The sequence below is a fragment of the Meles meles genome, chromosome 4 (genome assembly GCF_922984935.1).
Source record: "Meles meles chromosome 4, mMelMel3.1 paternal haplotype, whole genome shotgun sequence".
Taxonomy (NCBI): domain Eukaryota; kingdom Metazoa; phylum Chordata; class Mammalia; order Carnivora; family Mustelidae; genus Meles; species Meles meles.
This window is the reverse complement of record NC_060069.1, coordinates 25,362,340-25,390,008: the sequence shown is the minus strand read 5'-3', so window position 1 is coordinate 25,390,008 and position 27,669 is coordinate 25,362,340. Positions and strand designations below refer to the sequence as shown.

Genomic DNA, 27,669 nt, shown 5'->3' with positions numbered 1-27,669 from the left:
AAATTGTGCAAGAAAAGAAAGGAGAGAAAGTAGATTTATCGGAGAAACTGGAACACACTGTGCCTGATTTTGTGAAGACTTCTTTTTTAGCTCTTGTTTTTCTTCATGGAGTTCCTATGGAAGTGCCATTGGGTGGTTTGAAAATACGGAACAATCCGATCATCAAAGAAGTTCTTTTCTTTTCATGCCAGAGAACACTCACACTTCCCCTGTACACCCATATTATTATAAGTTTCCGTGGAATGACAGCCTCCTAGGTAATGTGGCAGAAAAAGGGGAAGGTAGGTGTTTAAAACTGATTAGAAAAAAGGAGAATTTCACTTGTAGGAGAGACATCAATCTCCCGTGCTTGATGCTGCCAAAATTATTCTCTGTGTCTTGGATGTTCTTGCGTGAACAGAGAAAAGCTTTAGACTTTTCAGCAGGGTTGAGATTGCATAAAACTGGCAGAATTCATCAAATTCATGGTTGGTCATTAGCCCTTTCCTTTTTAAAATCTTTTTTTATTTTTAATTGTAACAAACCAAAGTTGATTTTCTTTTCAGGAGGCTTTTGGAAATGTGTGCGTACATGTGTATGATGTGTATCATATCAAAAACAAAAAAACCCTCACATGGTGTTATCAGTCATGACAAACACTGTTTCCATGTCTGCTTTCCTTCTTAGTGAAGTAAAGGGATATAATAATTAATGTTAGAATTGCACATTTTCAAAATCTGTTATGTCTTTCTCCACCAAACAGACCAGTAATATTGGGTTTTAGAGTTTTTGTGTTGGTACTGAAATTGTCATTAATTTTAACAAAGGATTTGCACTTTGTTTTAGAACTATGTATCTTTCTTTTTAAAAAGATTTTATTTATTTATTTGACAGACAGAGATCACAAGTATGCAGAGAGGCAGGCAGAGAAAGAGATGAGGAAGCAGGCTCCCTGGCAGGCAAAGAGCTCGATGTGGGGCTTGATTCCAGGACCCTAGGATCATGACCTGAGCTGAAGGCAGAGGCTTTACCCCACTGAGCCACCCAGGTGCCCCTAGATCTATGTTTCATATAGCCTAATACATTAACTTCTCTGTGCACTGTGGCTCCAAACGATGAGTTACTGCATAATTGTGGCTGTACTACCTGATTTCAGTCAGTAGTTACCAACATGTCATAAATGGGTGTAAGTCTCAATGTAGAATGTATCCCATGGTTCTTGGAATCATGTATGTAGCAGACTGAGCTCCAGGGGGCAGAAGGGGTCTTATTCACTGCTGTAGTCCCCCTACTTAGTACAAAGTCTGACACTCAATGCTCAGTGAAATGTTTCCTGAAGTGACCTTACTTTGTGTCTTTTTCCAATACCATCAAATGGTCATGTGTTTTAAATGTTACCTGTAGGATGAAGTAGCGTGTCCTTTATCGTCACATCCTGATCTCTTTCGAGTCTTAAAAAAAGTGTCCTTCCTGCTGGTACCTTGGACAGGGTGTAGAAATTGTTTGTCTTATCCATATGGTTTGCCACATCTATTACCTCCTCACATCCCATTTCATGCTGGCTTTTAAAAAATGTCTTTACTCTAAACTTGCCAACATTTGGCCTTTTATCTACATGCCTCAGAGACCAATAATAAATCAGTGACTCATGCTTTCCTTTTTCAGACACCATATTGTCTTTCCCTTAGGACTTATTTTCGTTTTAGTGTCTAATGATGCTGTTCTTTATTGGCGACTGGACAAGCGGAAGAGATACTTACTTTTCTAAGGTTCCCTGGGTCCTCTCTTGACCCTTTCTAATGGATAGAATGACATTCACAATCTGCCGGTTTACGGGTTGTGGCTGTTTGTAATGTTGGATCCAGTATCTTGGCCAACAGCTTCCCAATTTCATCCTTGAGATCCTTCAAACCTTTGGGTGACTGCCACCTGGTCCTACTGAGTAAGCTACATTTATTTCGTCAGTTTGACTTAGATGAGTTGGGGTGTTGCCCACTATGGGATTTAATATCTTCTGCCTGTCTATTTCTGGAGAACCCTAAGAGTGTGGGAATCTCTCTGATATCCTTCCAGGTAAAGAATTCATTCTTCATGGCAGCCCTCCCATTTCAGTAGGGGACCCCAACTTTTGCCTCTCTGCCAATCATCATAGAAGACTGCAGATTTGTTAAGAAATGATGAAAATGGGGGGAAAAAAAGAAATTCTACCTTTGTGTCCTAGCAGTTGAAAATGCCCTAGAAGGAGGATTCTATTAACAGATTGATTTTTTTTTTCTTTTTCTGTCCTACCTGAAAACAAACAACAAAAAACATCTGATTAGGGTCTCAGAATCTGGGAGAATTACATAAGCTAAAATCTAAGAAAAATGAGAAACATAGGGTAAGGGCAAAAAAGAAAACCTGGAATGAAGCTAATGGAAAAATTCTTGCCATAATTAGCATGCTGTACCTGCCTCAGGTCGATAAAAGTTGGTTTTTGCATTTTTTTTAAAGATTTTATTTGTTTGACAGAGATCACAAGTAGGCAGAGAGGCAGGCAGAGAGAGAGGAGGAAGCAAGCTCCCTGATGAGCAGAAAGCCCGATGCAGGCCTTGATCCCAGGACTCTGGGATCATGACCTGAGCTGAAAGAAGAGGCTTTAACCCACTGAGCCACCCAGGTGCCCGGTTTTTGCATTTTTAATGGATTCCAAGCATCTGCCTTTTTTTTCCTCCCTTTCCTCTTTATTTTACTATGAACTCATTGCAACAGGATTTTTTTTTTCTATTTCTACTCTCTAGTATGATGACTTCTTGGAATATATTGTTCTATTTGCTTTCCTTTGTACAATTCTAGTTGTCATGTATGTTGTTTTCCAAGGAATATATCTAAAAACATACTTGACATTCCTAATTAGGCTTTCCAGCTTTGTTGTTTCAAGGACAAAAACTTTCAGGGAGTTAATTTTTTCCTAGGTTTTTCTTCCAGGACAATTTAAAGTGTCAATATGAGTCCATGTGAAGATACTTATTCTGATTTTGTAACTCAGTGGTGGTAAATGTAGATTTATTTTATGTAAGCTTAGTAATTGTACTTAGACCCTAAGTCGTAGGAAAATTGTAAATGGCATATAATGAAGAAATAAATTGTAGGCTGAATAGGAAAATGGAAACTCTGTAAAAGAGTCACTGTATCTTTAAATTCAAGGTGTATACAACCATGTGTGCAAGTACTTACATACGTACATTCACACAGCAAACATACCTGCCCTTAAAACATAACGATACTGATGGGAAATTAGGATTTAGGGAGTTTTGCTAATTGCAAAAATAATTCAGTACCTTCTCTGCCAGTTCATTCTGAGGGCTTTTTGGGGAGTTTGGAAGATGTTAGTCTTTTTTTTTTTTTCAGTGAATTGTTATGAACTATAAGAAAAATACAAAAATGTGCATAAGATGTAAATAAATGGCTTAGTTAATTGTTGTAAAAAGAATAATCAAGCAGTTCCCATACAGATTCCAACAAAGAACATAACCAGAAACCCAGAAAACCCTCATGGGTTCCTTCCTATTCTTGACTTTCTTGCTTTTCTTTTTAGTTTTGCTCTGCAGTGTGGATCCTCAAATAATATAGTTTACTTTTCCCTTCTAAAGGAATCGTGCAATGTATATATATATTTGGTTTGGCACGGTTGCTGCTGTTGCTCAGATTTACGTCATGTCCATAGACTCATCTATATTTTGACACAATATGATGATTCTTCATTTTCTCTGTTTTATACTATTCTGTATGATCATAGCACAATTTATTTATCCTTTTTACTGTTGATGGACATTTGGATTATTCCCATTTGGGGATTTTACAAAAACTGGCTATGAACCTTTTTTTGCACATGTCTTCATGGCTCGCTACATCTCTGAGTTTCCATCTGGTCTAATTTTCCTTCTTGAAGATCATATTTAGGAATTTCTTAGTGGATCAAAAGGTGGCATATTCTGTTAGACTTTGCTTCTTTGAAAATGTCTTTATTTCATTTTTTCTGGAGATAGAACTCTGTTGGGAATTTTCTTTTACACTTTAATGGTTTTCTCCCCGCCCCCTTTTTTTTCCTTTTTAGTGTTAGAAATTTAACTCTTTTTTTTCCACTTTATATACTTATTTAAGTAATCTTTACATCCCACGTGGGGCTTGAACTCATGACCCGGAGATCAAGAGTCATCCGCCTTTCTGACTGAGAAACCAGGTGCCCCTGTCATTTTTTTAATGATGAAATTACTTTTTATTCTGGTTTCCCTTAAGATTTTCAAGCTTTCTTTAAGTTTCTGCTATTTATCTGTGATGTTGTAAACATGTATTTTGTATTTATCTGTGATGTATTTATGTATTTATCATGTATTTATCTGTGATGTTGTAAACATGTATTTTGTTGGGTTTATCTTGCTTTGGCTTCTTTGGGCTTGTTTTATCTGGGTATTGATAGGTTTCCTAAGTTTTGAAAACTATCCATTTAATTATTAACTCTGCCTCCTCTCTCTCTTTCTCTGGCACTCCAATTAAATGTATATTAGACCTTCTTACTGTTTCGTGTGTGTGTGTGTGTGTGTGTGTGTTAAGATTTTATTTTAAGTAATCTCTATAGCCAATGTATGGCTTAAACACACAACTCTGAGATCAAGATTCACAGGCTCCACAGACTGAGCCAGCCTGGAACTCTTGTTTCCTCTGTTTCTTACTGCATTTTCTATGTTTCCTAATTGTATCCTTTCATGCTTTGTTATGGGTAGTTTTGATGATCTATCTCGAAATTCATGAATGCTGCCTTCAGCTTTGTCTAAACTGTCAAAGCCATCCATTCAGCGTTTACTTTTTTATTGTCTTTCCAGTTCTATTATTTTAACTGAGTCTTTTTCATGTATATATTGCCTCTAGGTTCTTCTTGACCTTTGTAAGATTAGTCTTTATGTCCATGAACATTGTAACCATAGATTTACAGTCTACTTCTGTTAACTCTGATATCTAAATTCTCTTGAGTGTTATTCCTGTTGATTCCTACATCTGTGGTTCCTGGCTCTCATATTGTCTAGAGAGGCACCTTACAATTTTTGGTGGTTTGCTGAATATTTTGTTTGAGAAATTATCTTTAGGAATAATTTAAAATGAAAAGTGGAGTTATCTTCCCTGAGAGAAGATTTTATTTCCATTCTTCTGTGTATCTGGGACAATCAGCAGTCTAGAACAAAGGCTTGACATTTTTCTGGATCTCTAGAGTATACCTTAGACCACCATTTCAGGATAGAGACCTTTGAATCCTGAACAAGAAAAAGAATTGCCCTTAGTGACACTGAGCACCTATGAACTCTTCCCTGGAAGTACTTTGATGTGTGAGATGGTGAGAAGGTGAGATGGAATGGTGACATAACAGGTCTCCACACACCTGGGGGTCACAGTCTCTGTTCCCTCACTTCTCACCTTTCTTGCTCTTGCCTTAGCTGCCTCCCTCAGATGGAAAATTTCCTTCGGGTGAAGACATTTCTGACTGACCTACTGGAGCTCCATTCCTCTCCTTGGACCTCGCAGTAGTTTACTCCTGTCTTGTGCAAGTCTGTGATGCTTTTCATTAGATGCAGTTTTTATGTTCTGGTCCAAGCATATTCTGTTTTCTACAGCAGGAGCATTTCCAACTTATCTCGTCCTTTATTACCAGAGTTGATATATACTAGGCTTTAGCTTTTTATTTTTTTATTTTTAAAAAGAATTTATTTATTTATTTGAGAGAGAGAGAGAGAGAGAGAGAGAGGGCTTTCAAGTGAGGGGAGGAGCAGAAAGAGAGGGACAAGCAGACTCTGCACTGAGCATAGAGTACATGCGGGGATCGAGCCCATGACCCTGAGATCGTGACCTGTGCCAAAAAACCAAGAGTCGGGTGCTCCCAGGCTTTAGCTTTTTAATAATCAGCTGCTATTCGGTGCTGTCAGCAGGGATAGGCATCTGTTAGCTTATTCATCATTTCATTCAATTAGCAAATATGTGCAGCCTCCTGTGCGTTAGGTGAGTAAGACATAATCCCTGCCCTAGGTGAACTCAAAGGCTAGTAGGGGAAACAGATTCAAGCAAATGATTAAAATAGGATATGTAATGTATGCAATAGAGTTTTATAATGGAGTAAAAAGCAGGTGTTTGGGGAATGCAGATCAGGTGAGAGAACAACCCTGCTGAAAAAGCTGGTCTAGAAAAGTTAGTTGCAGCAGAGGTGGCTTAAAATAATATTAGTATTTTCTTTCCTTTATCTATCTATCATCTATCTATCTATCTATCTATCTATCTATTTAGCTATACTTTTTAAGGTTTTAAAAAGAGAGAGAGAAAGAGAGTACAAGCGGGGGGAGAAGCAGGGCTTGAGGGAGAAGCAGACTCCTCACTGAGCAGGGAGCCAGACATAGGACTTGATCCTGCGACTTGGGATAATGACCTGTGCCAAAGGCAGATGCTTAACCGACTGTGCCATCAAGGGTCCCTTCTTTCCATTTTTGAAGAAATATATGATCATGATAGCACAATCAAGTGTAATGAGGAACATAAAAACCACTTGTAACCCACTAGTCAAAGTTAAATCATTTAATTTTTTAGATAGATGAATATTATGTATTACTATATCTCTGCTGATGTAGATCAATCTGTTTTGCTTCTATAACCAGCATCTTCTTTTCTTTGTCCATTCCTAACCCCTTCTTTGATGTAAGAAACAGAGACTTAGGCTTATAGAGTCTTGAGGATACTTCTTTAATGATGCTTACCATCATCATGGAAGCTGCTGATTAGGCATCTGAAGTCCAGCTCAGAAGTGTGCATTGATGATGTATAGAACATGTTTTAAGAAGATTCTCTTCCATTGACAGATTTACAATATCTCTTTCCCCTATCCCATTCAAACACCTCTTGTAATCATAACTGTTTATGTTATCATTGACTTTGTTGGAAAGATAGGGAAGCTGGGGTTACCATCTTCTTCATCTGGATGATATTGGTAAATCTCAATTCAGCCATCTATATTCTTTTTCTACTCTGTTAACAACTTTTCCTGACACATAATGCCTCTTGATATCCAGAAAAAGATTTTCAAGAGAGACCACACTTTCATAAGAGCAAGTTATGCCATTAGAAGCACCAGGTGAGACCCAATGTTGCACAAAGCTTACATATCAACTAGGGGAAATGGGAAATTGTCTCAGGTGAAAACAAATTCTTTAAAACATAAGGAATTGCAGAATTCTCTCAGTGGATAAACTGGAGGAGAAAAGGTAGAAAATGTCAATTAAGGATCTGAAAGATAGGATGAGTCAAGGATCTAATTTGATTCCATTTTTGGAGGAACCCATTCTTTGGATCAGACTGTTGATTGTTCGCCAGATCCACGTTGGCAAACTATATAATAATTGGTAAATTATATAATGATATAATTATTATAGCTTCAAAATAAGTTTCATCTGGTGGGACAGGTCATCATTCACTCTCTAACAAAATGACCTGTTCTTGTCTATTTATTCTTCCGAATGGATGTTGGAAATATTTTTCTTTAATGTAAAAACTTTGCCCTGGGATATTTTTTTAAAGATTTTATTTATTTATTTGACAGTGAGAGACACAGTGAGAGAGGGAACACCAGCAAGGGGAATGGGAAAGGGAGAAGCAGACTTCCTGCTGAGCAGGGAGATTGATGTGGGGCTCAAACCCAGGACCCAGGGACCATGACTTGAGCCAAAGACAGATGCTTAACAACTGTCACCCAGGTGCCCCATGCCCTAGGACTTTATTTAGAATTATATTAAACCCCTTGGATTAATTTGAGATTTAACATCTTGCAAAATTTTAGCCAGGAACATGGTGTATCTTTCCATTTATTCAGATTTTTTTTTATTTCATGCAAAGATTATTTAAAAAAATTTTTTAAAGATTGTATTTATTTATTTGACAGAGAAATTGAGATCACAAATGGTGGGGCAGAGGCAGAGGGAGAAGCAGGCTCCATGCAGAGCAGGGAGACCGATGCAGGCCTTGATCCCAGGACCCTGGGATCATGACCTGAGCTGAAGACAGATGCTTAACCAGCTGAGTCACCCAGGCATTCCTCTTCTTTAAATTTTTATTGTGGAAAATTTCAAATATATCCAAGAGTGGAGATGAGTGCCTAGGTACTGATGGCATAATGTCAATAAAGATCAATTCATGGCTAATCTAGTTTCATATCTACTCCTTTCTACTTCTTCATGGCTAATCTAGTTTCATATCTACTCCTTTCTACTTCTTCCTGTATGATTGGGAAAAAAAGTTAATGTCACAGAATTTTTATTTTTTTTCCCATGGAAGACTCAAATATGCTGTATTATTAAGGTTATTTATAAATTGTTATATTGATTATTATTACAGATAGGCTCTTAAAAAATCTTAAACTGCAAAATCTGTTACAAAAGGAAACTTTATTTATATATAACTACTTTACCAGATTTCTAATTATTCTGAGAAACTTAAACTTATTTTCTTATATTTTCTAAATATAGAATTAGATCAGTATACAACTGTAATTTTGTTTTCTTTCTAATATGTAGCCTTCATATCAGTTATCAGCAATTGTAATGTACTGATAGGATTTCCAAAAATATATTCAGTAATAAGAGTTAATAGAAGGCATTTTTGTCTTCTCTGTGATTTTATTAAAGGTGGCTTAAAATATATATGTTTTATAAATCCTCTTGAGAAATAATATAGAGATGAGTACTGAATTTTACCATATTCTTTTTTATTATCTAATAAGGTAGTTCTATCATTTTACTCCGTGAACAAAGTTAACTGTGCCTTAATAGATTTTCTACATTACTGATTTACTTCATTTTATTGCAGTAATTTGCTTTAATGTATGATGGATTTTATATTTCAATTTTTGCTTCTGTCTATGTATGATTGATCTGTGTGTGTGTGTGTGTGATCTCGGTTGGATTGTATTCTTTTTTTTTTTTTTTAGTTGGATTGTATTCTTGAGTGAGTTTTGAACTGTTTTGATTTTAGGATAATTACAATAATACAGATATCATCAGTTTTTAGAAATGTTCAGAAAAGCCAGTCATAAAAGGGGTAAAAAATTTTGAGGGAGATAATTCATTGATCTAGTGTTTATTTTTCCCATTTTTATTTAGAATTTCCCACTCTACTGATCAATTTTAAGAACTTATATTTTCTTAAATATTTAATACATTTTACTGAGATTTTCAAATATGTGAGCAGAATATATAATACCCTTTTGTCATTTTCATTTAATTTTTGCCTTATAGATTTGCCAGAAGTCTTAATTTTTAAAATATTTTTCCTGATTTTATCTTCTCTCCATAAGGAATGACTAATTGCATTTATTTTTCAATTCACATATTTATTAAGTTTATTTAATTGTTATTTTCTCCTGCTTCTTTACATTTTTGTTCTGTAGGAATGTTATTTTGCATTTCAAGGCTGTTTTGGTTCAGTTCCTTAAGTTTTGTTTTGAGTGTTCTCATTTAAATTATTTTCCAATTAATCCACAATAACAGTGTTGATTTCCTCTTCTAGTCATGAATGGTTTATAAAAGAGATTTTAACTTCCTCAAAGCTTCAGTTATGTTATGAAATTCCAATGTTTTATTGTAGTCAGAAATTGATCAAAATGAAAACAGATCAAGAGTGACAAATTTTTACCTTTTCAACTCAAAAGTTACTCTTGAAAGTATATCTTATCATCCACAATCCATTTTTAGTTTGTATTTTCTTTCCCAAATAGATAAACAGACCTAAGAGATTGGGGCGGGGAGAAAAGGATTTAAAGAGGAACCAAGTATTAAATATGAATGTGCAAGCCCAAGAGAACCAAGGAAGAACAGAATTTTCCTGTAAATACAGGATATAAATGTCCTTTCCTCTCTTGGCTCAGGTTTTAGGTGAGGCTCAGAGAGTTGGGAAGCCTCTTCTCTCCCCTACCCCTCATGTCAGTTTGGAAAGTAGAAATTAAATAGGCAGGGTGGGAGGTTTATTAAAATGAAAGAGTGCCTGAGAGAGCCCCAATAAGTTTCAGAGTGGCTGGCAGGGAGCTAGCTTTTCCAAATTGACTAAAAATAAACAAGAAGACACAAGGGAGTCTGGAAATAAGGGCAAGAAACAAGAAGCATGGCTGTGATTGGACAACCAGAGACCATGGCAGGTCTTAAGATTTAAGCAGGGAGATGGAAAGATCATATGGGGATGAACTAGAGATGGGGCAGGTGGTCAGCACAAGGACAGCAGTGACCACACTGATGAAGCAGATGTTCACTCCCCAACTTCAGTATAGAGTTGCCAGATCTGGCAAAGTTAAATACAGGATGCTCAGTCAAGTTTGAACACCAGATAAACAGCAGATAATATTTTAGTGTAAGTATGTCCCCAATTTCCACGGGACACATTTTTACTGAAACTGTTGGTTGTTATGAATTTATGTGAAATTTTTACAGAATTCAAATTGAGTAGGATATTTTATATCTTATCTGGCAACAGTCCTCGGTGACATTTGTGAATATCCCAACAATGTTAAATAAAGAGCAAGAGGAAGAAAACTCTCAGAGAGAAAATCTTGATTGTCCAGGTTTTATATCTGAATGATCTCAGTTAGAATCTTCAGTTAGAATTTTGAGGTTTTCTGAAAGGGACCAGATTACATATTTGCATCAGAAATAAATGTGGCTCCAAATCAGAAACATTTTCAGTTAAAGAAAAATAAATTGTCATTTTGCACTTCCAAAGTGAAGCAATTGTTATGCACTGAAATTCATAACAATGTTTTTTGTTTTTAAGTTCACGTGACAGGTAAAATATGGTACTTAACAGTATGATGTCTATATCTCTGTCCAAGAGACCTGCATGAGCTAAACTAGGATCTCTCAGTGTTAATTCCATATTCCTAGTCTTCTCCATTTCTGGCCCAATCATCTAGGAACCAGAGTGGGAGCGGTGTAATGTGACCATCTCTATGGGGGAGAAGGGAAGTAAGGGGTCATATGGACCAGGCAGAGAGCCTAAATTGCGTGTACTATAAATGTCTTCCATCTCTTGCTGTGACAACTTGCTAATGGATTACTAAGCTTTAAACTTGGTCCAGAAACTGAAAAGAAACGAGGAAGATGAATTGTTATCTTTCCCATTTCTGGCTCGAGACCAGTTGTCAGAAAAAAGTTCATGGCTTCTTTTTTATAAGGCTACTCTCTTCCCAGTACATTTCATTATGTCCTTGTCATGGAGTAGCACATGTCACTATTATACGTCCTTTGGATCTTATCTTGACATATTATTCCTCTGTTTTATTACCGGTTTTAGACAGCACCATAGTGCAGATTACACCCTCGACATTCAGTTACAGAAATACCGATGCATTCATTTAGAGTACTGTCAGAATCTCCGTGCCCTTTCAATATCCAGCTTGCCTGAGATGTAAGTGAAATGCAATGAAATACATAGCTTTTTCCAGAGCCAGCAAGAATCGGGAATTTATATATAACAAAGAAAAGATTGTTTTCTGCCTGTGAGGTAGCCACAGCAAGCATTAGAAGGTTTAGTCTCTCTAAGAAGTTTTATTTCCCAATTATGAAAGTTGTAGGGCCCCCTTCACTTATGGGGTTCAGTTGAAATCCAAGAGCAAATTCTCCAGGGAAGTGGAGTTCTTTATCTGTCTCCTTAATTTCACGAGATTGTGATTGGGGAAATGACTCACTCATGATTGGTGGTGAGGTTAATTTTATGGAGTCAAGAGTCTTAAATGTACTCTAGAGCCTGATATTGGTTTTATAGATTAACAGTGAATTAATGTGAGCCCAAGGGGTTTCTCTTTCCCTATAAGGGATCACCCTCCTCCCTAATGCCTCTGTTACTTCAAGCATTCTTCAGAAAGCTCCTCACTCTTATTCAAGGCATTTATCATAATTGTTCAGAATCAAAAATGACACTGACCAGTGCCAGGCTATGTGAGCTCATAGGGGAGACATATTGTCTCTCGTCATTGTGCCAGTTTTGTGGATTTTGAGAAGCAGGAGAGAAGAAACACAGCGGTGGTTCATTTTAGGTCATTGTGGATCTGGGGCACTGTCCCTGTCAGCCCACAGTGCCTTTCTAGAGGGTACACTGAGTGGTGTGAGGTTTGAGGGATGTGATAGGATATGGGGCAGAAGGAGGGGTACAGCCTTTACTCCATGGTGTTCTATAGTATAGTTATTCCCTGAACAACCAGAAATTGAGAATATGGTGTCTGGGGTAGAGCCAGGCAATTTGTCCCACCCTTGGGGGAGGGATGAGCTGGAGACGGGGCTAGGAACAATCTGAGGTTTAGAGGGCTTTGGATATCATGTCAAGAACACATTCATTTTTCTCTCAGGCAAGTGGTTCCCTCTGTGTGGAAACCAGGCACTTCTTTGCCACCCTGAGTCCTGTTCTATCTCTCACAGTGTTCTGCTCAAGCATCGACTTTCCCAGGGAGGCTTCTGGCTTCCCTGGTTACTTTGGAGGTCTCTTCTCTATCCAGCATTTATTTAGCATGTATTGCAAAGTCCTCTGTGATCTAACTAATCATTATCCTGTCACCTGTACTTAAAAAAAGGCTCCTTAACTGTGTTCATGCCCAATAAGGTCTTATGTGAGTGTGATGGATGGATAGATGAGTGGATAATTTACTAATAATCCATTTCATCCCCATATCAATCCAATAAGGAAGGGATTATCCCTCTGACCATTAGTCAGATGAGGAAACTGAGTACAGAAAACATAAATCACATGCCCATGGCTCCCAGGCTGGTAAGGGTTGGCCCTGGGATTCAGGACCCGTGAGGCTTCACTCCACAATCAGTGATTTTAATCACACAGCTTCTGTGTCCTTAAATCAAAATGACAGGTAATGGATCAGCCTAATATCCTACCTGAAACTGTAAATTCTGAAGACACAATGACGTACAGAAATAGAAAATATTGATTTGGGAAGATAAGATTTGAATGTTCAATCCTCTTAGAACCAATACAAAGTGAAATACTATTTCTAGTGGTTTTGCTTATTCTAACTCTTCACATGCCCAGCCAGGCTGGTGAAGCTGACCTGTAAATCTCTTCCTAACTCTGGCGCCCAGACGTGGCATGTAGGTTTTTCTCATTTGCTTTTTCTCTTTCAGCCTATGATTCTGTAGAGGTCACTCTCCCCAGCATCTGCAGTTAGGGATCTTCTAAATACCCTGGTCTAATGGTCGCCTTGGAGACTTGCTGTTCATTAAACAAGGGTTTGGTTTAGAAAACACAATTCTCTTATCAATTGAGCCAGAGAATCCTAGAAGTCATCTGATCTCCCTGCTTCGGACCCACCAGAGAGCCCTTCTCTCTACCTTCCATCCCTCCCTCTTTTCTTGCTTGATGATCAATTGTGGGTTCTACTTGCTGTTTGCATATGAGTTTCCAGGTTGATATTCATAGCTCTTTCTTCTGCATTATTTCAGCAAAGACCTATCATAAATGTCAAAATACAATCTTAAAATGAAACAGAAAACAAACCCAGACTCAACCAGTTTTATCACAGAGTACTTTTTTTTTCCCTTGGCGTTTTGGGGAAACAAAGGAAATTAGAAATTATAAGCTGGTATGTGTCTGGATAGTCAAATACTCTTCTCTATGGAAACTGCATAAAACATTTCTCCAAAACGAAAAGAAAAATAAACCATGACAGTGTTATTCTAATTTATTTTAAATTAAATATTCTCTTTTAGAAGCAATATATTTACGGTTTGTTGTAAAAGCAATTAAAAATTTGCCTCAGTTGGGGCACCTGGGTGGCTCAGTGGATTAAAGCCTCTGCCTTTGGCTCAGGGCCTGACCCCAGGGTCCTGGAATGGAGCCCCACAGTGGGCTCTCTGTTCAGCGGAGAGCCTGCTTCCCTTACTCTCTTTCTGCCTGCTTCTCTGCCTACTTGTGATCTCTCTCTGTGTCAAATAAATAAATAAAATCTTTAAAAAAAATTGCCTCAATGAAAATGAAAGACAATGGGTTGGAGCCTTCATACAAATGTTTAACTCTTCTTACCTCGACACATTCGGAAATGATTGTCTTATTGAGTGTGTCTCCTCATTGGGTATGTCTTAAAACAGGACATATTGTTTGAACAATATGTTTTTCACATGGGTCTGAAAATTATGACGCCTGGACTAAATCCAGCTTCACACTAGTTTTATAAAGTTTTATTGGGACACAGCCACACCCCATCATTTTAGTATCCTATATGGCTGTTTTCATGCTACAACTACAGAGTTGAGTAGCTATGACATAGATTGGATGGTTTATGAAGCTGAGAATGTTTAGTCTCTGTCTTTTACAGAAATTGGTTGCCCTTCTCTATTTTAGAACATCCAAAGGAGAGGGCTTCGCTTTGCTTAGTGTTAGAGACCACAGTTTGAACTAGGAAATTCTGGGATTATATATGATTTGCCCATGAGAAAATTCACTTATGGACCTTGAAGCCCAGTAAGACCTATGTTCAAATTCCATCTTTGTTTGGGACTACCCTGCGTGCCAGTGACAAGTTGCTTAGATTTTCCAAAACTCAGTTATTTTATCTGTAAAATGAAGACACTTTTTACTGTGAAGAACTACTATGCCATTAAATGGGACAAAGTTTCAAAGTGTGTAGGGTGTTACCCGCCATATAATAGACCCTTAGTGAATACAGTTTTTTTCCTTGTTATGTCCAAATTGAGGAGTGAGCTGCATATGAAGCCACAGATTCTTCTGTCTGGACAAATGGTCATTTGTGTAGTGGAAAAATTCTTTGTCATTTTAGCACATTTCTGTATTTTATCATGAGTCTTTGGGGATAAAAATGCTTTGTCTACTACACCTTGGGTCCCATTCGAAGGTTTTACCAAGTACTTCCTGATTCATTTGAAACTATTATTTAAGGCCAGTTTTAAGTAGGATTGCCCATGGTCATTACAATTATCAATGATTTCCAACAACACTTTAATGGGATTTATGCAATGAAGAGCAGGGAACTTGTGTTTCGGAAATTGCCTTGCTGCAAAGCATTTGCCCCTGTATAAAATCAGTTTCTTACCTACACTCCAGGCCTCTGAGGCCAGACCTCTTGAGGATGCTCTCACTCCAAGAAATGTAGGCCAGCGGCCTTGCTGCTGAATGTGTAAAATTCCATTTGAGAAGGAACCGGGCCCTGGTTTACAACATCACTGATTTTGTTAAATACCGTGCTCCTGGTGTGGAATTACTTTTCTAGCTTCAGTCCAGGGAAACACTCTTGCTTTGTGTCCATTTTGTCCAAGATGAAAGACACCATCTCTATAGGTACCTGCCCACCTATTTTGGAGAGGTGTAAGCAAGCCCTCTAGACTGACGAAATAAGGCTTGTGTTAAATACTTTCCCCCAGACATTTCACTTAAACATTATGGCACAAATACTTATCCCCAGGAGGTGGGCTGCGATGCAGCATCATTATCCTCAATTTATAGATGAATGAAAATGTGTAATGATGGAGCAAAGTGAGGCACTTGACAGTCATAGTACATACTCAGAACTCAGAAGCAGCCAATGACTACTGGACGTTTTTGCCGTGTGCACATTACCAGGTGTGCCAAGAAATTGGCAAATAGCCTATGCCCTTCCCCCTCCGTCCAGCATGACTTCTGCACACACATATCACTCCTGGTGCACTGAGTTTCCCTATGACCTTTCCCTTGGTGTTGACCTCATCTCTCCTCCTCCTTTCCTTTTGCCACCTCCCTCATCTCTCTTTTCTTGCCTTCTTCATTTTCTCTCTTTATCCTCCCATATTGTGTTTCTGTAAGCTGCCTTAAATCTCTCTTGCAACAAAGCAGGCTCTTAAGTAAATACGTATCGGAGAGAATCACAGAAACTCATAGTTGGAAGTAATGGAAGAAGAGCAAGAACCACAGTTCCTCCTACCAGAGCTAAGTGAGCCAAATTTACATATAGTCACGTTGATAGGATTAAACTTCTCCAAACCAATAGGGCTTCATTCTATATCACAAAAGCATGGCAAATCAAAAAGTGGAATAGATTAAGGTTGTGGGGGTATGGTTTTGTACATCCCATGCAAGCTCTAATCTGTGGACATATGTTTCATATCTTAGAGCTTTTCCCCTCCCGGATTAAGAGTCCAGCATTATTCATATCAACCCATATTTTCTTTATTTAAGTGCACAGAATAAAGTGATTCCTCACTTGTATTCAAAATAAAGCTTCGATAATGAGCACAAATAGCTTACAACGTAGTCAGATAATCACCCTGTTTTCTTTCCCCTTGTAAAAAACACCTCACAGAGTTCTCTGAACTCAATGTAAGTGTAATGTGGACTGAAATTTCTAGATCAAGAATTTTCTTTTTTTTCTTTTTTAATTTATTTGACAGAGAGAGAGAGAGGTCACAAGCAGATAGAGAGGCAGGCAGAGAGAGTGGGGAAGCAGGTTCCCTGCTGAGCAGGGAGCCCGATGTGGGGCTTGATCCCAAGACCCTGGGATCATGACCTGAGCCGAAGGCAGAGGATTAACCCACTGAGCCATCCAGGTGCCCCTAGGTCAAGAATTTTCAACATAAGATCAAGAGCCATCAGAACAGTGTTTTTTAACCCTAGTTGCATATTAGGATCACCTGAGAAGCTTAAAAAAATAAACCGTTGCTCTTACCCACACCAAAGGTTCTGATTTTGGGGTCTGGAGTCAAGAACCTGCACTGATGTTAAAAACAAACAAACAAAACCAAAAACAAAAAAACAAAACACAAAAGAAAACCCCAAAAAACTCCTTACAGAATTCCAATGTTAGCTAGGATTGAGAACTGCTATACTAATAGCTTTTGAGTTATATAGTCGATTGTAAGTCTCCCCAGCTTTTTATTTTCCTTTTTAATGAATAGTCAGCATAGAATAGCAGAAACCAGTATGCCGTTCATGTAGTAATGATTGGTACTATTCCATGAAATTCCTGTTTCAGTTTCATGTATAAGGTGGATAGTGTCACTATCTAAAAAATAATTTCTTACTGTGGACCATCATCACTGTTTGAAAAACACTGCTTTAGATGATCTTTAACAGAGAAAGTGTGTTGATAGCTGCCTAGGGAAGATCGGAAAATCTTTCTCTGTCCTAAGAGAGAAGCCCAATTGCACTATTTTTAAATGCTTGTAGGGCATCCAGAGGTATGGCCAAGCGATCTCTGCACTATCAAATGTTTCTTACCTATTTATAGAAGCACTTACACATTCTCCAAGACACTGAGCCCAACTTTCAGCTCTCCTGTAGTCACCCTCGCTGCTTAAAATTATTAAGTTGCATTTCTTAAAAAAAAATCTTCTAGCTCAGTCTCCTCATTTTTAAATCAGCTCATCCTGACCCTTAGGGGTATTTACTGGAGAGTTACACTTCATTAGTAAATCAAGGATCTCCAGTCTGGCACTAAATTATTCTATCAGTTCTCTAAAGATCTGCATCAGGACTGTAGGCCTAGCACTTCAACAAAACTTTCTGGAATCTTCCAGCAGGCTTTCTGGAAGGGAAAATGGAGCTTTGGTATTAACACTAAGTGCCTAGATATTTCAGGATGAATGGTTTTAACCATTCCAAGATGGAAATGTAGAAACCTTATCAAGAAGATTGGGGGAGTTTCTGGCCTCACTGGCCCCAACCCTGGGAGAGGGGACCATCCCTCCCCACCTTGTCGTCTGCATGACAATGGGCTTAAGTGTTTCACCACAGGGCAGAAAAGAGGAGGGCAGGTTGTTCATGAATTCTTTGGGAATTCAAGCACAGACATCTTCCATACTTCCATACCAAAGATCTTCCAGAAAACACACATGACAGAGGGGAGTGAGAATTGGGGAATTAATTGAAGATCTAGGCAGGGGTTGATCTAGGGACGATACTAATGTCTCAAAAATGAGATAAAAGGAGAGTTGAATCAATTGATCAAAAAATAATTCAGAGCTGCAAACAGAACCCTGTAAGTCTGGATCTGAACCTTCTGGAGATACTGAGGTGGGCAGTGAACCACGACATGTCTGAAACTAGCCTTCAGATGGCAAAGTAAAAGGCAAACAGGAACTCTGATCTGGTGGGGAATTTAGGGGGGAGAACTGTGGCCCTTCATTAAAAATAATAAGCATTCTCTCTCAAGCAGGATACAACACCAGACTGTTTTTAACAATTTTCTGCTCTGACAACCATGAAAAAGCCTCATGCAACAGAAAGGAAAATGAATTAAATAAATCAGTCCAAAAAAGAGGGGTCAAAGGCATACCATGAGAGAAATAAAAGATGCCCATCCAAAGAATCTGCAAAAGAAACAGTACATGTTTTGGATTATAGATGAATGTGACCAGGGCAAAAGGCGGAAATACTGTCCACAGAAGACCAGAAAGTTGAGGCCTAGCTGATTAAAGTTGAAGGCCAGTTCTATGAGCAGATCCTACAGGAGAGTTGAGTGCATGAAACCCACACTCTGCTGTCAGTCAGTAACTTCAGGAGACAAAGGGAATCAGGTGGAACATACACAGAGGGACAGAGTCAGGACTCCAGTGAAGGCAAATGGAAAGATTTTCGTGTCGCAAGTGATTTTGATGACCAGATCTCATTCTTCCCATAAAGATTTGTAGAGTGTTCTATTCCTTTGACAGTCAGAACAGGAACACACGTGGGACTGAATAAAAAACTGAGAAAGTCAGAAATCATGGATGGACACTGAAAGAAGTGAAGATGAAGGGTTATATTCTCACTTTCCTACTCTGTAGATCAAAAGCTGTTGAGACAACTGAGTGGTCTGGTTTCCACAGATTTCAAACACACCCATATAAACAGGAAACTGGGTTCACCTGTACTTGAAGGCTTGAAATGATATCGTTATTTTATTTATTTATTTGACAGAGAGAGAGTGAGAGAGAGGGCTCAAGCAGGGAGAGCTGGAGGCAGAGGGACAGGGAGAATCAGGCTCCTCACTAAGCAAGGAGCCAGACATGGGGCTGGATCCCTGGACCCTGGGATCACGACCTGAGTGGAAGGCAAACACTTAACTGACTGAGCCAGCCAGGTGCCTCTCAACTTGGTTTTCTGTAGCTACTGGCAGATACATATCGTTAAAAAGGGGAGGTGGATGGGAGGTATAATATACTCACTGCATAAACAATGAGGATGTCTAGAGTTGACATCTTGTTCTTCAGCTTGCTTGGGTAGAGAAGGAAAGCGAAGGAAGAATGGGTGGTTGACAGCTGGGGGTCTGGAGTATAAGAATTTGTAGGAGGAAGGGAGTGATGAGCAGGATTTTGGCCAAAGACTGAGAGGTGTTCCCGGGTAACTTTAGTTCATTAGATTTTCACGGTATTCATGAAGGTGGGTAGAACACTTCTCACTATCTCCATTACGTTGATGAGAAAAATGAAGCCCAAGATGTTAAGTGACTTGCTTTGAGCTCTGACATCAGGAGACTGAATCAAAAGTAGAGACCACATTTGCTGATTCTCACTCTATTCTGCCAGATCAATAATGTAGTTGAAGTTGAAGTATATGTAAGAACCTGTGAAAATTCTCTGACCAGTCATTCTTACTATGGCACTTACGACCATGGTGACCTGCCCACTCTTTTTTTTTTTTTTTAAAGATTTTATTTATTTATTTGACAGAGAGAGATCACAAGTAGACAGAGAGGCAGGCAGAGAGAGAGGGGAAAGCAGGCTCCCTGCCGAGCAGAGAGCCCAATGCGGGACTCGCTCCCAGGACCCTGAGATCATGACCTGAGCCGTAGGCAGCGGCTTAACCCACTGAGCCACCCAGGCGCCCGGTGACCTGCCCACTCTTTACCTTTCCAGGCTTCCTAGCTCATCCCGTCCCAGTTAACAAGCTGCAGCCATACTGAATTCATTCCGTCTTCTCTTCTACCTCGCAGCTCCCCATCTTTTAGCTCTCTGGGACATATTTCTTCTCCTGAAGAGCTCTATCTAACATCTCAGAATCAGTGAAAGTTGACCCTCCTTGTGCTCTGTAGACTTTGTTCTTCGCCCTAGTCTAGGCCTGTATTTCTATTCCTATGTCCATTCTGTAACTGCCTGTTTTTCTATCCCTATGTCCATTTTAAACTTCTTAGGGATAGTGATTTTCTCACATAGCATTATATCCCCCATGCCAAGCCCAGCTTTTGGCCTATACAGAGACTCCCAAGTGTTTTTTTTTTTTTAAAGGTGTTATTTATTTATTTGACAGACAAAGATCACAAGTAGGCAGAGGCAGAGAGAGAGGAGGAAGCAGGCTCCCTGCTGAGCAGAGAGCCCAATGCAATGCGGGGCTCGATCCCAGGACCCTGGGATCATGACCTGAGCCTAAGGCAGAGGCTTTAACCCACTGAGCCACCCGGGTGCCCCGCCTCCCAAGTGTTTTATCAGTCAATCAATCAAGCCAAGATCAGAAGGTAGGATCATTTTTAAAATTCTCTATTATATTTTAGATTACAACCAAGCCCTTCTGCTACTGATAACCTAAATTTAGTTTTGTGCATCCAATCTACAAATGTGAGCCAAGATGCTTAGTACCTCTATGGGGTTGGGTTGTATGCCCAGGCTTCTCAGCTTGTCATATAAAAGGTATTGGCCCAGCTTGTCATATAAAAGGTCCTCATTAGATAATTTTGTAATGATTAGTACAAAGATGATTAATATACCGATTTCCTAAGGCATTTAGACAATTGTCTTACATGTAAATAATGATGATATGTGACAGAATATGGAAAGAGCCAAATGGGAATAATTTGGGGTAAGCTATTTCTTTGGCTAAGCTAAAAAACAGGATTGCACGGAGTGAGGACTTAAAGGAGCCCCATGTAATTGCTGACTCCTAGGAAAGAGACAACAGAATTTAATGTAGCCTGTGTAAATAAAAAATGGCTTGACTCATCTCAACACAAAAAATATGCAACCTACTGGTTCATTCTATATTTGAAGTGATGCCCTTAAATATCACCATGTTTCATTTGATATTCAGAAAAATATCAAAATGATGTAGACAAGATGCCACCACTAGTAGGACAGAAATCATATTTATGGGAACAGATTAAGGGTCGGCAACAGGACTGTGGTTGTTTTGATCTCCAGTTCAGTGTGTTCTTGATGGTCCGTCTTCCGTCTCACCTGCCTCTCTGAGGATTCTTAATGACATGTATTTACGGGTCCGCTGTAGAAAGACCGAAATGTCATAGATACAGAGTTCATGCCCTTCATCCCAGCAGCCTTGGTTTGAAACCCAACCCCACCACCTAAAAGCTACCTGATTTTGGGTAATTAACTGAAGCTCGCCATGTTGGAGTTTTAAATATATGAGCCTATAAAATCTTATCCTTTCTACTTAAGCTACTTTGATTGCATTTCCTTTATTTGCCACTGTGTGAGTGCTGTACAATAACTACTAATTCCTGAAAACTGAGATGATATCACAGCATAAAGCAATTGGTATTCTCATTGCATCTATGTCTCTGGAAATCATATAACCAGTATTTATTTTCCTGCTAGCATTAAGATTATAGAGATGAGCAAGATAAACACAGTGCTTCCCTTTGATGGTACAATAATGACTAATTATTTTCAAAAACATTAACTTTCACTCTACTTATTCCAAAATGTTATTTTCTCTGGAGAGCTGAACATCTTCTCTTAGTAGAAGTGTATCTTAAAACTAAAGACATCTCATCCATTTTAATACAAGGATACAAACTAAAATACAAAGCAGGAACTTTCTGGTGAAAGTTTTCATTTATTTTCGATAAAGTAAATCCCAAGCCTCTAGTTGTTCTTTATGAAGCCTTCCCAAGGCAGGAAGATTTTTCAGTGTAATGAAATTAATGGTGTCATGACTGGAGGACAATCACTCATTCTGCTGTATGCTTTTTTGGCTCTTCTCTTCTCCATTTGCTTATGATGATGCAATTTGTCTCCTGATGATGGATGGGCTTCCTTACCCTTTCAGTCACTAGCGTGAAGCACTGAAACTTGCTCAAGAAATGTCCAAAGTTCATCTGTGTCGGGGACTTTTTTTGAGTCTTTCATGGTTGATGAAAGTAAATTTATAGTCATGATGCAAGTACAAGATGGTGTGTGTGCTTTGTCCTTAAAATGTATGCAGTGGCCTTTTAATGTTATAATATATGGTCAGGCTGCAGTTGCTATGGAAACAATAACCAAATTGTCTGACCTTTGAGGGTAGGGAGATGCAGTGGTGGCAGCTGTGATCAGAGCTGAGGATTACTGATAGAATGAAAGTAGAGATTAAAGAGAAAGGGGCTCTTTATACCTTAATGTTCAGATGAAAGCGATCTATTCTTCCCCTGTGTCTACCAACAATATCCATCAGAGCAAGACTAAAGACTTCCAGTATTCCTTTGGTTATTATCTTTATACTATTTATTTTGGAACCTGGATGAATGGAGTTTTGGAGTTCTTGATTATAGTTGGTCTATAATTTTTTACATAACATAAAATCATGCTTTCTGGTAATGGCACACATTATATCCAGATTGGTGTCCACCTATAACAATGTTACTATTAAGACAGCAAATGCATGGTTTCGTTTGGAAGGTACTAAGTTGATTAGTCAAATGAATACCTTCTCTGTTCAGAAGAGATCACTTTCTAGGACCTCTGTGACCATCGAGGAGTTTCTCTGTGGCTTCCTGTATAGTACTGATCCTTTTGTATTGTTAAGATTTAGAAAATTCTCCAAATGAGAAGTTCACATATCTGAGTTTCTTCTGTTCATACTACGTGTCAGGGGAATGTGAGGACATGTGGATTATGGGGACTGGCATCATCACCATAATTGCTTAGGGAGGGTCCTGAATGCCCAGTACCGTGTTAAACTCTATGGACATGGACATAAATAGGAAATGATTCCTGCCCTCAAGAACTTGCTTGGCTACACAAAGAGAGAATATATGCAGACTGCATACTGAGTGGGGAAAACACAGGAGCAAAGCCAGCAAATGCAGCCAAATATAAAAGGAAGAAGTGAGTCCAATGGGAAGGGCAGGAAAGAAGCTGAAGGGAAAGCATAACTCGAGATGGGACCCAAAAGAAGGGCAGACCTAGATAACGAGGAAAGACCTTGTTCAGTATTAGTAAACTTCAGAACTTGTAATCATGCTGCATGTATTTTTTGAATGTGTCAAATATTATACTAAAATAGAGGTAAGGTCAAGCCAGTGGTATGAGCAAAGATACACATGGGGCATGATCTAGTAGTTAAGGGACTTTGAGTAGTTTGGTTCTGTTGGGGAAGCCGAGGGTTTTACTAGGTATTCTGTAACAATGAAGATGCTCAGACCATTTTGGGGACTGCAAAGTACAATGGTATGGACAGGAAAGAAGTTGAAGGTAAAGCATAGCTTGAGATGGGAAATCTGGGAATATGTAAATACCAGATGACCCTGAAGGCAAAATTTGAGGTCACGGTGAAGAATTTAGAATGGTAATAAACAGGGTAAATTGTCACCTACTGCTTAGAGAGAAGTAACCACTCAGTAAATGTGAGTTAAATATGGTTGCAAATAAAACCCATGCAAAACCAACCCAAAAAAACCCTTTGGATTTGTGGGTAATGTTTGTGGTGGTCATACTTGCTGGCTTTCACTGAACTCTTTCACAGCTCTTTCTTTAGGATTTTTATCCCTGGGTTATTATTACTTCTGGCCTTGTTAATATGAATATGACTTAAAAAGAAGGGCCTACAAGTGCCTAGTTTTATGAAATTATATAAAATAATTATGAAATTATGAAATTATATAAAGTATGTAAATTATACTATGAAATTACATAAAGTACGTAAAATATGTATTTTTTTTCTCAGTATGGAGCCTTGAGAGGGTTATAGACAGATTTTTTTCATCTTGAGAAATTGATCCACTTCGATATTGTACAGGTGATGACATGGTCACCTCCGAGCTTCCAAGTATTCATCAACAAGATTGGGAAGATGCACTTGACATTCTCAACTTGGAGGTTGTTTTTTTTTCCCCCCCCAAAGAAAATAGGTAACGTGTGTCTCAAAGTTAATATACACATATTGCTTCCCATGCAGGGCCGTCAGAGTGAGAGCAGGTGCTTTGGCACAAGGTGGTAGAACATCCTACAGGTTTTGTTTGTGGGTGTGCGTTTTTAAAATCAAGTGTATTCTAAAAATGGACAGTTTTATAGCCTTTCTCTCTCTCTTTCTACCTCTCTCTCTCTTTTCAAAAGGATCTTCTTAAGAAATGCTACTCTGCCAAAGCATCTTACCTCTTCCAGCAGGATAAATTCTATGACGTCAGCTACGACACAGGAGACAAGTCTATCCAATGCAGCAGGAGACCAGATGCATTCAAGTTCTGGATGACTTGGAAGGCCCTGGGCACATTAGGCCTTGAAGAGAGAGTTAATCGTGCACTCGCTTTATCTAGGTACTTGCCTGTGTGTGTATGTGTGTGTGTACACCTGTAACAGAAAGACTTGATAGAAATAACATTTGCAAAGTCTGTACCTGTTCTTTCTTTTGTCGTTTCTCCTTTCATCTAATGACCGTTTTCTCAGTACCTACTACAGGTTAGCAATTGTGAACCAAGCAGTTCTACACCCACCCACTGGGATCCCAGCCCAGTAAGAGATACATTTAAGTGGCAAAGCTGTTAAAATATGAGTGAACCAGTTTTTGATAAGTGTGGGTACATGGTGTTCCAGGAACCCTCAGGAGGGTTTTAGGGGGCATTGGCAGAAGCCCTGGAGGAACTGAAATTTAGCTAAGGCCCAGGAAACAAAGTGGAGAAGAATGGTGCAGGCAGAGGGAGCCCCAAATCCAAATTACGTGACTTCAAAGACCTGAAAAACAGGTGTGTGAGAATGCCCGACTGGACTAAAGACAAGAAGGTAAAGGCAACATGGAAATGCTATGGTTACTTGTCTCATTGTAACATTAGAGACAAAGCTTTTGGAGCCACTTTCTGAGACATTACAAAAGCCCTTAAGATACAGGTGGTGGACACTTGCCAACCAAACAAGACTCTTTCGCTAAGCGTGGATCAGTGGGTGCATATGGGCAGGTTGCCAACAGATTTAGTTTGAAATGTGATTTGTTGAGCCTGAACTACATAGGCTTAATCTTCTCGGTGTTAAAAAAAAAAAAATCAAACATTTAAAGATGTAAAATACTTAAAAATAGGGAGATTTGTCAAAATCTGGATTTTTGGCTTCTCTGGAAAGATCAGAACGCTCTCAGTCCCACATGGTGACAAACCACTGAACGTGTTGATGGCATCTAGACAACCACACTCCCTGTACTTCCTCCTGTTATTTGCAGCCAACCTGGACTCAAAACCTAGCTCCACCAATTATAAGTGAGGTGACTTGGGCAAGTTTCTGAACCTCTCTGTACCCCAGTTTCATGCAGTAAAATGGAGATCAAATGGTGTGTGGTTCAAATAGTTGTTATGAGGATTAAATGAATTGATATATGCAAAACACTAAGAGCAGTGCCTGGCCTGTGCTACGTGCTTCATGAGTTTTGGTTTTTCTTACCTGCTTGACCACTGCAGGCATGACCACTGTGGTCTCTGGTTTGGATTCTCTCTCCTTCATACTTCCTGTGCACATTTCACTGGCAAAATCCTGAAGTCCTTCCTCAGAGATTTAAGACTGTTTTCTTTTTCCAGACTGGGAGTTACAGGGGTGCTCCATGCAACAGCTGTCTGAAAACTCAGTGTCTTAAAACAGCAATTATTTATTCTCAGATATCTGCAAGTGGGCTGGAGGGTCTTTATCCCAAACTCTGGTAGCTGTAGGGGTTGGCTGTCTACTCCCCACGTGCTTTGCCTCTTCTTTGGATTGACAGGAAGCCAGAAAGTGTTCTTGTGATGGAGATAACAGAAGATCAAGAAGGCAAACCCCATTATGCAAGCTGACTTTGAAGGCCTGATTGTGTCATATCTACTGGCATTCCAATGGCCAAAGCAAATCACCTGGTCAGCCTCCATGTCAAGAGGCAGGGAATACAATCTGCCTTTTAGCCGGAAGAAATGCAAAGTTACATGGTATTAAACTTGAAAATGATACAGCCAGTTTTTTTACGAGCAAAATGGGCTTACTTGGGAATGGCAGAGGAATTGCAATTCTGGACATGCAAACTACGGCAAACCATAAACAAGTCTGGAGAACAAAGGAAATGAGCTTGCTTATGAAGGGGAAAGGGGGAAATCCAGAGGGGTTGCTTTAGGCATAAGTCCATTGGATAAGACAGAGAGTGATGGCTTCTCATTGGCTGGTAGTATGGCTTCTCATTGCTGAGGCTTTTGCTAGACAAAGAGAAAATCTCATTTGCTGTGGTAGTTAAATAGGCTTCTTCCTGTTGGAAAATCCAAGGTACACCTCTTCCTGTTGAGGTCTGCAATTGATGTTGAGTTGGTACGGTGTGAATACTTCATCTTCAGGACTTCCTGAGTCTATTTCAAATGAGGTTTCCTTTATTCTTTTTCATTATGGCTTGGATATAAGGACAGGTAAAGAGAAGGCTTTGGTACTTTCAGAAGATTGTTAGAGAAGCTGGCAATTTTAGTGGTTGTGGTTTAAAAAGCAGTTTAAAAAAATCTCTAAATCCTGTATTATTTAGGACTCTTTAGGTGGCAAGCAACAGAAACAGTAATTCAAAATACTATGAACAAAGAAAGGTAATTTATTATGATATGTTCCTTATAAGCTAGTATAATGATGACTTCTGGAATGTCTTATCTAGGGACTTAAATGATATCACCAGGTCTCAATCTTTCTCCATCTTTCAGGGTTGCTCTTTTTTATGTTGGTTTATTCCTATGGAGGAAGATGGCAACCTAGATTGTAAGATCTCTAGCCTCTGTCATCTCAGGTTCAAGTTCAAGGTCCAAATGAGAGTGTGCTCCTCTCTCAACAATCCTAAAGAAAGTTTTCATATCTGAATGAGCCAAATGTCCATCTGTCATCAGTCACTATTGTCAGGGAAAGGTGTTACTCTCACTGGTCACTCTCAGTCACATGTCATCCCTTGGCATTGGAAAACGTCAATTCCTCCTATGGAAAATATCCTGAAACTAGGTGAGGACTATGCCTTTATTAGAAGTAAGATTAATGTACTTCCATCAGAATTAGGGAGATAATTACCCAATGGTAAGAAAAATGAAACTATCCACCATAATTATTCGTAGTTTCTGTTCAGTTAAAATAAAAGTTCAGAAAGCTCTGTTTCCTTTTTTTGTATTTTCTCATACCACTTAAGTGTGGTAGAGTCTCTGCATCATTTTATCTAAGCTGCTAAGTAATTCATTGACAGGTGTCTTGAAAGAAGGCTAGATATAAATATTTGATGATCATATTTGTTATAAAGTTAACATTCATCTCAGGGTAGAATTTAATTTATAGTCTAAGGATACTTTCTAATTTTTGCAGAGAAATATCACAGGAGGATAAATGTTAACACTTCAATTCAATTCAACAAACACTTATTGTTTGTAAATGTTTGTCAAGTTGAATTGAATTGAATTAACATTTCAGTGAGCATCACTGCAGACTCTGTGACCTATATCTAAGTATTTGGAAAAATAATGCCTCCTCTTTCATGCTATTACTCATCATAGTTTTTTTT

General features: G+C 38.8%; 1 protein-coding gene across 1 annotated transcript in view; it reads left to right on the top strand.

Moving 5' to 3' along the window:
- The window catches only part of GADL1 (glutamate decarboxylase like 1), a 171,334-nt gene that overhangs the window by 64,925 nt on the left and 78,740 nt on the right, over positions 1–27,669 (top strand). The window contains exon 12 of the mRNA XM_046002877.1: positions 24,267–24,466. Coding sequence (XP_045858833.1) covers positions 24,267–24,466 — 200 coding nt within the window. The remainder of the gene's footprint in view (positions 1–24,266; positions 24,467–27,669) is intronic.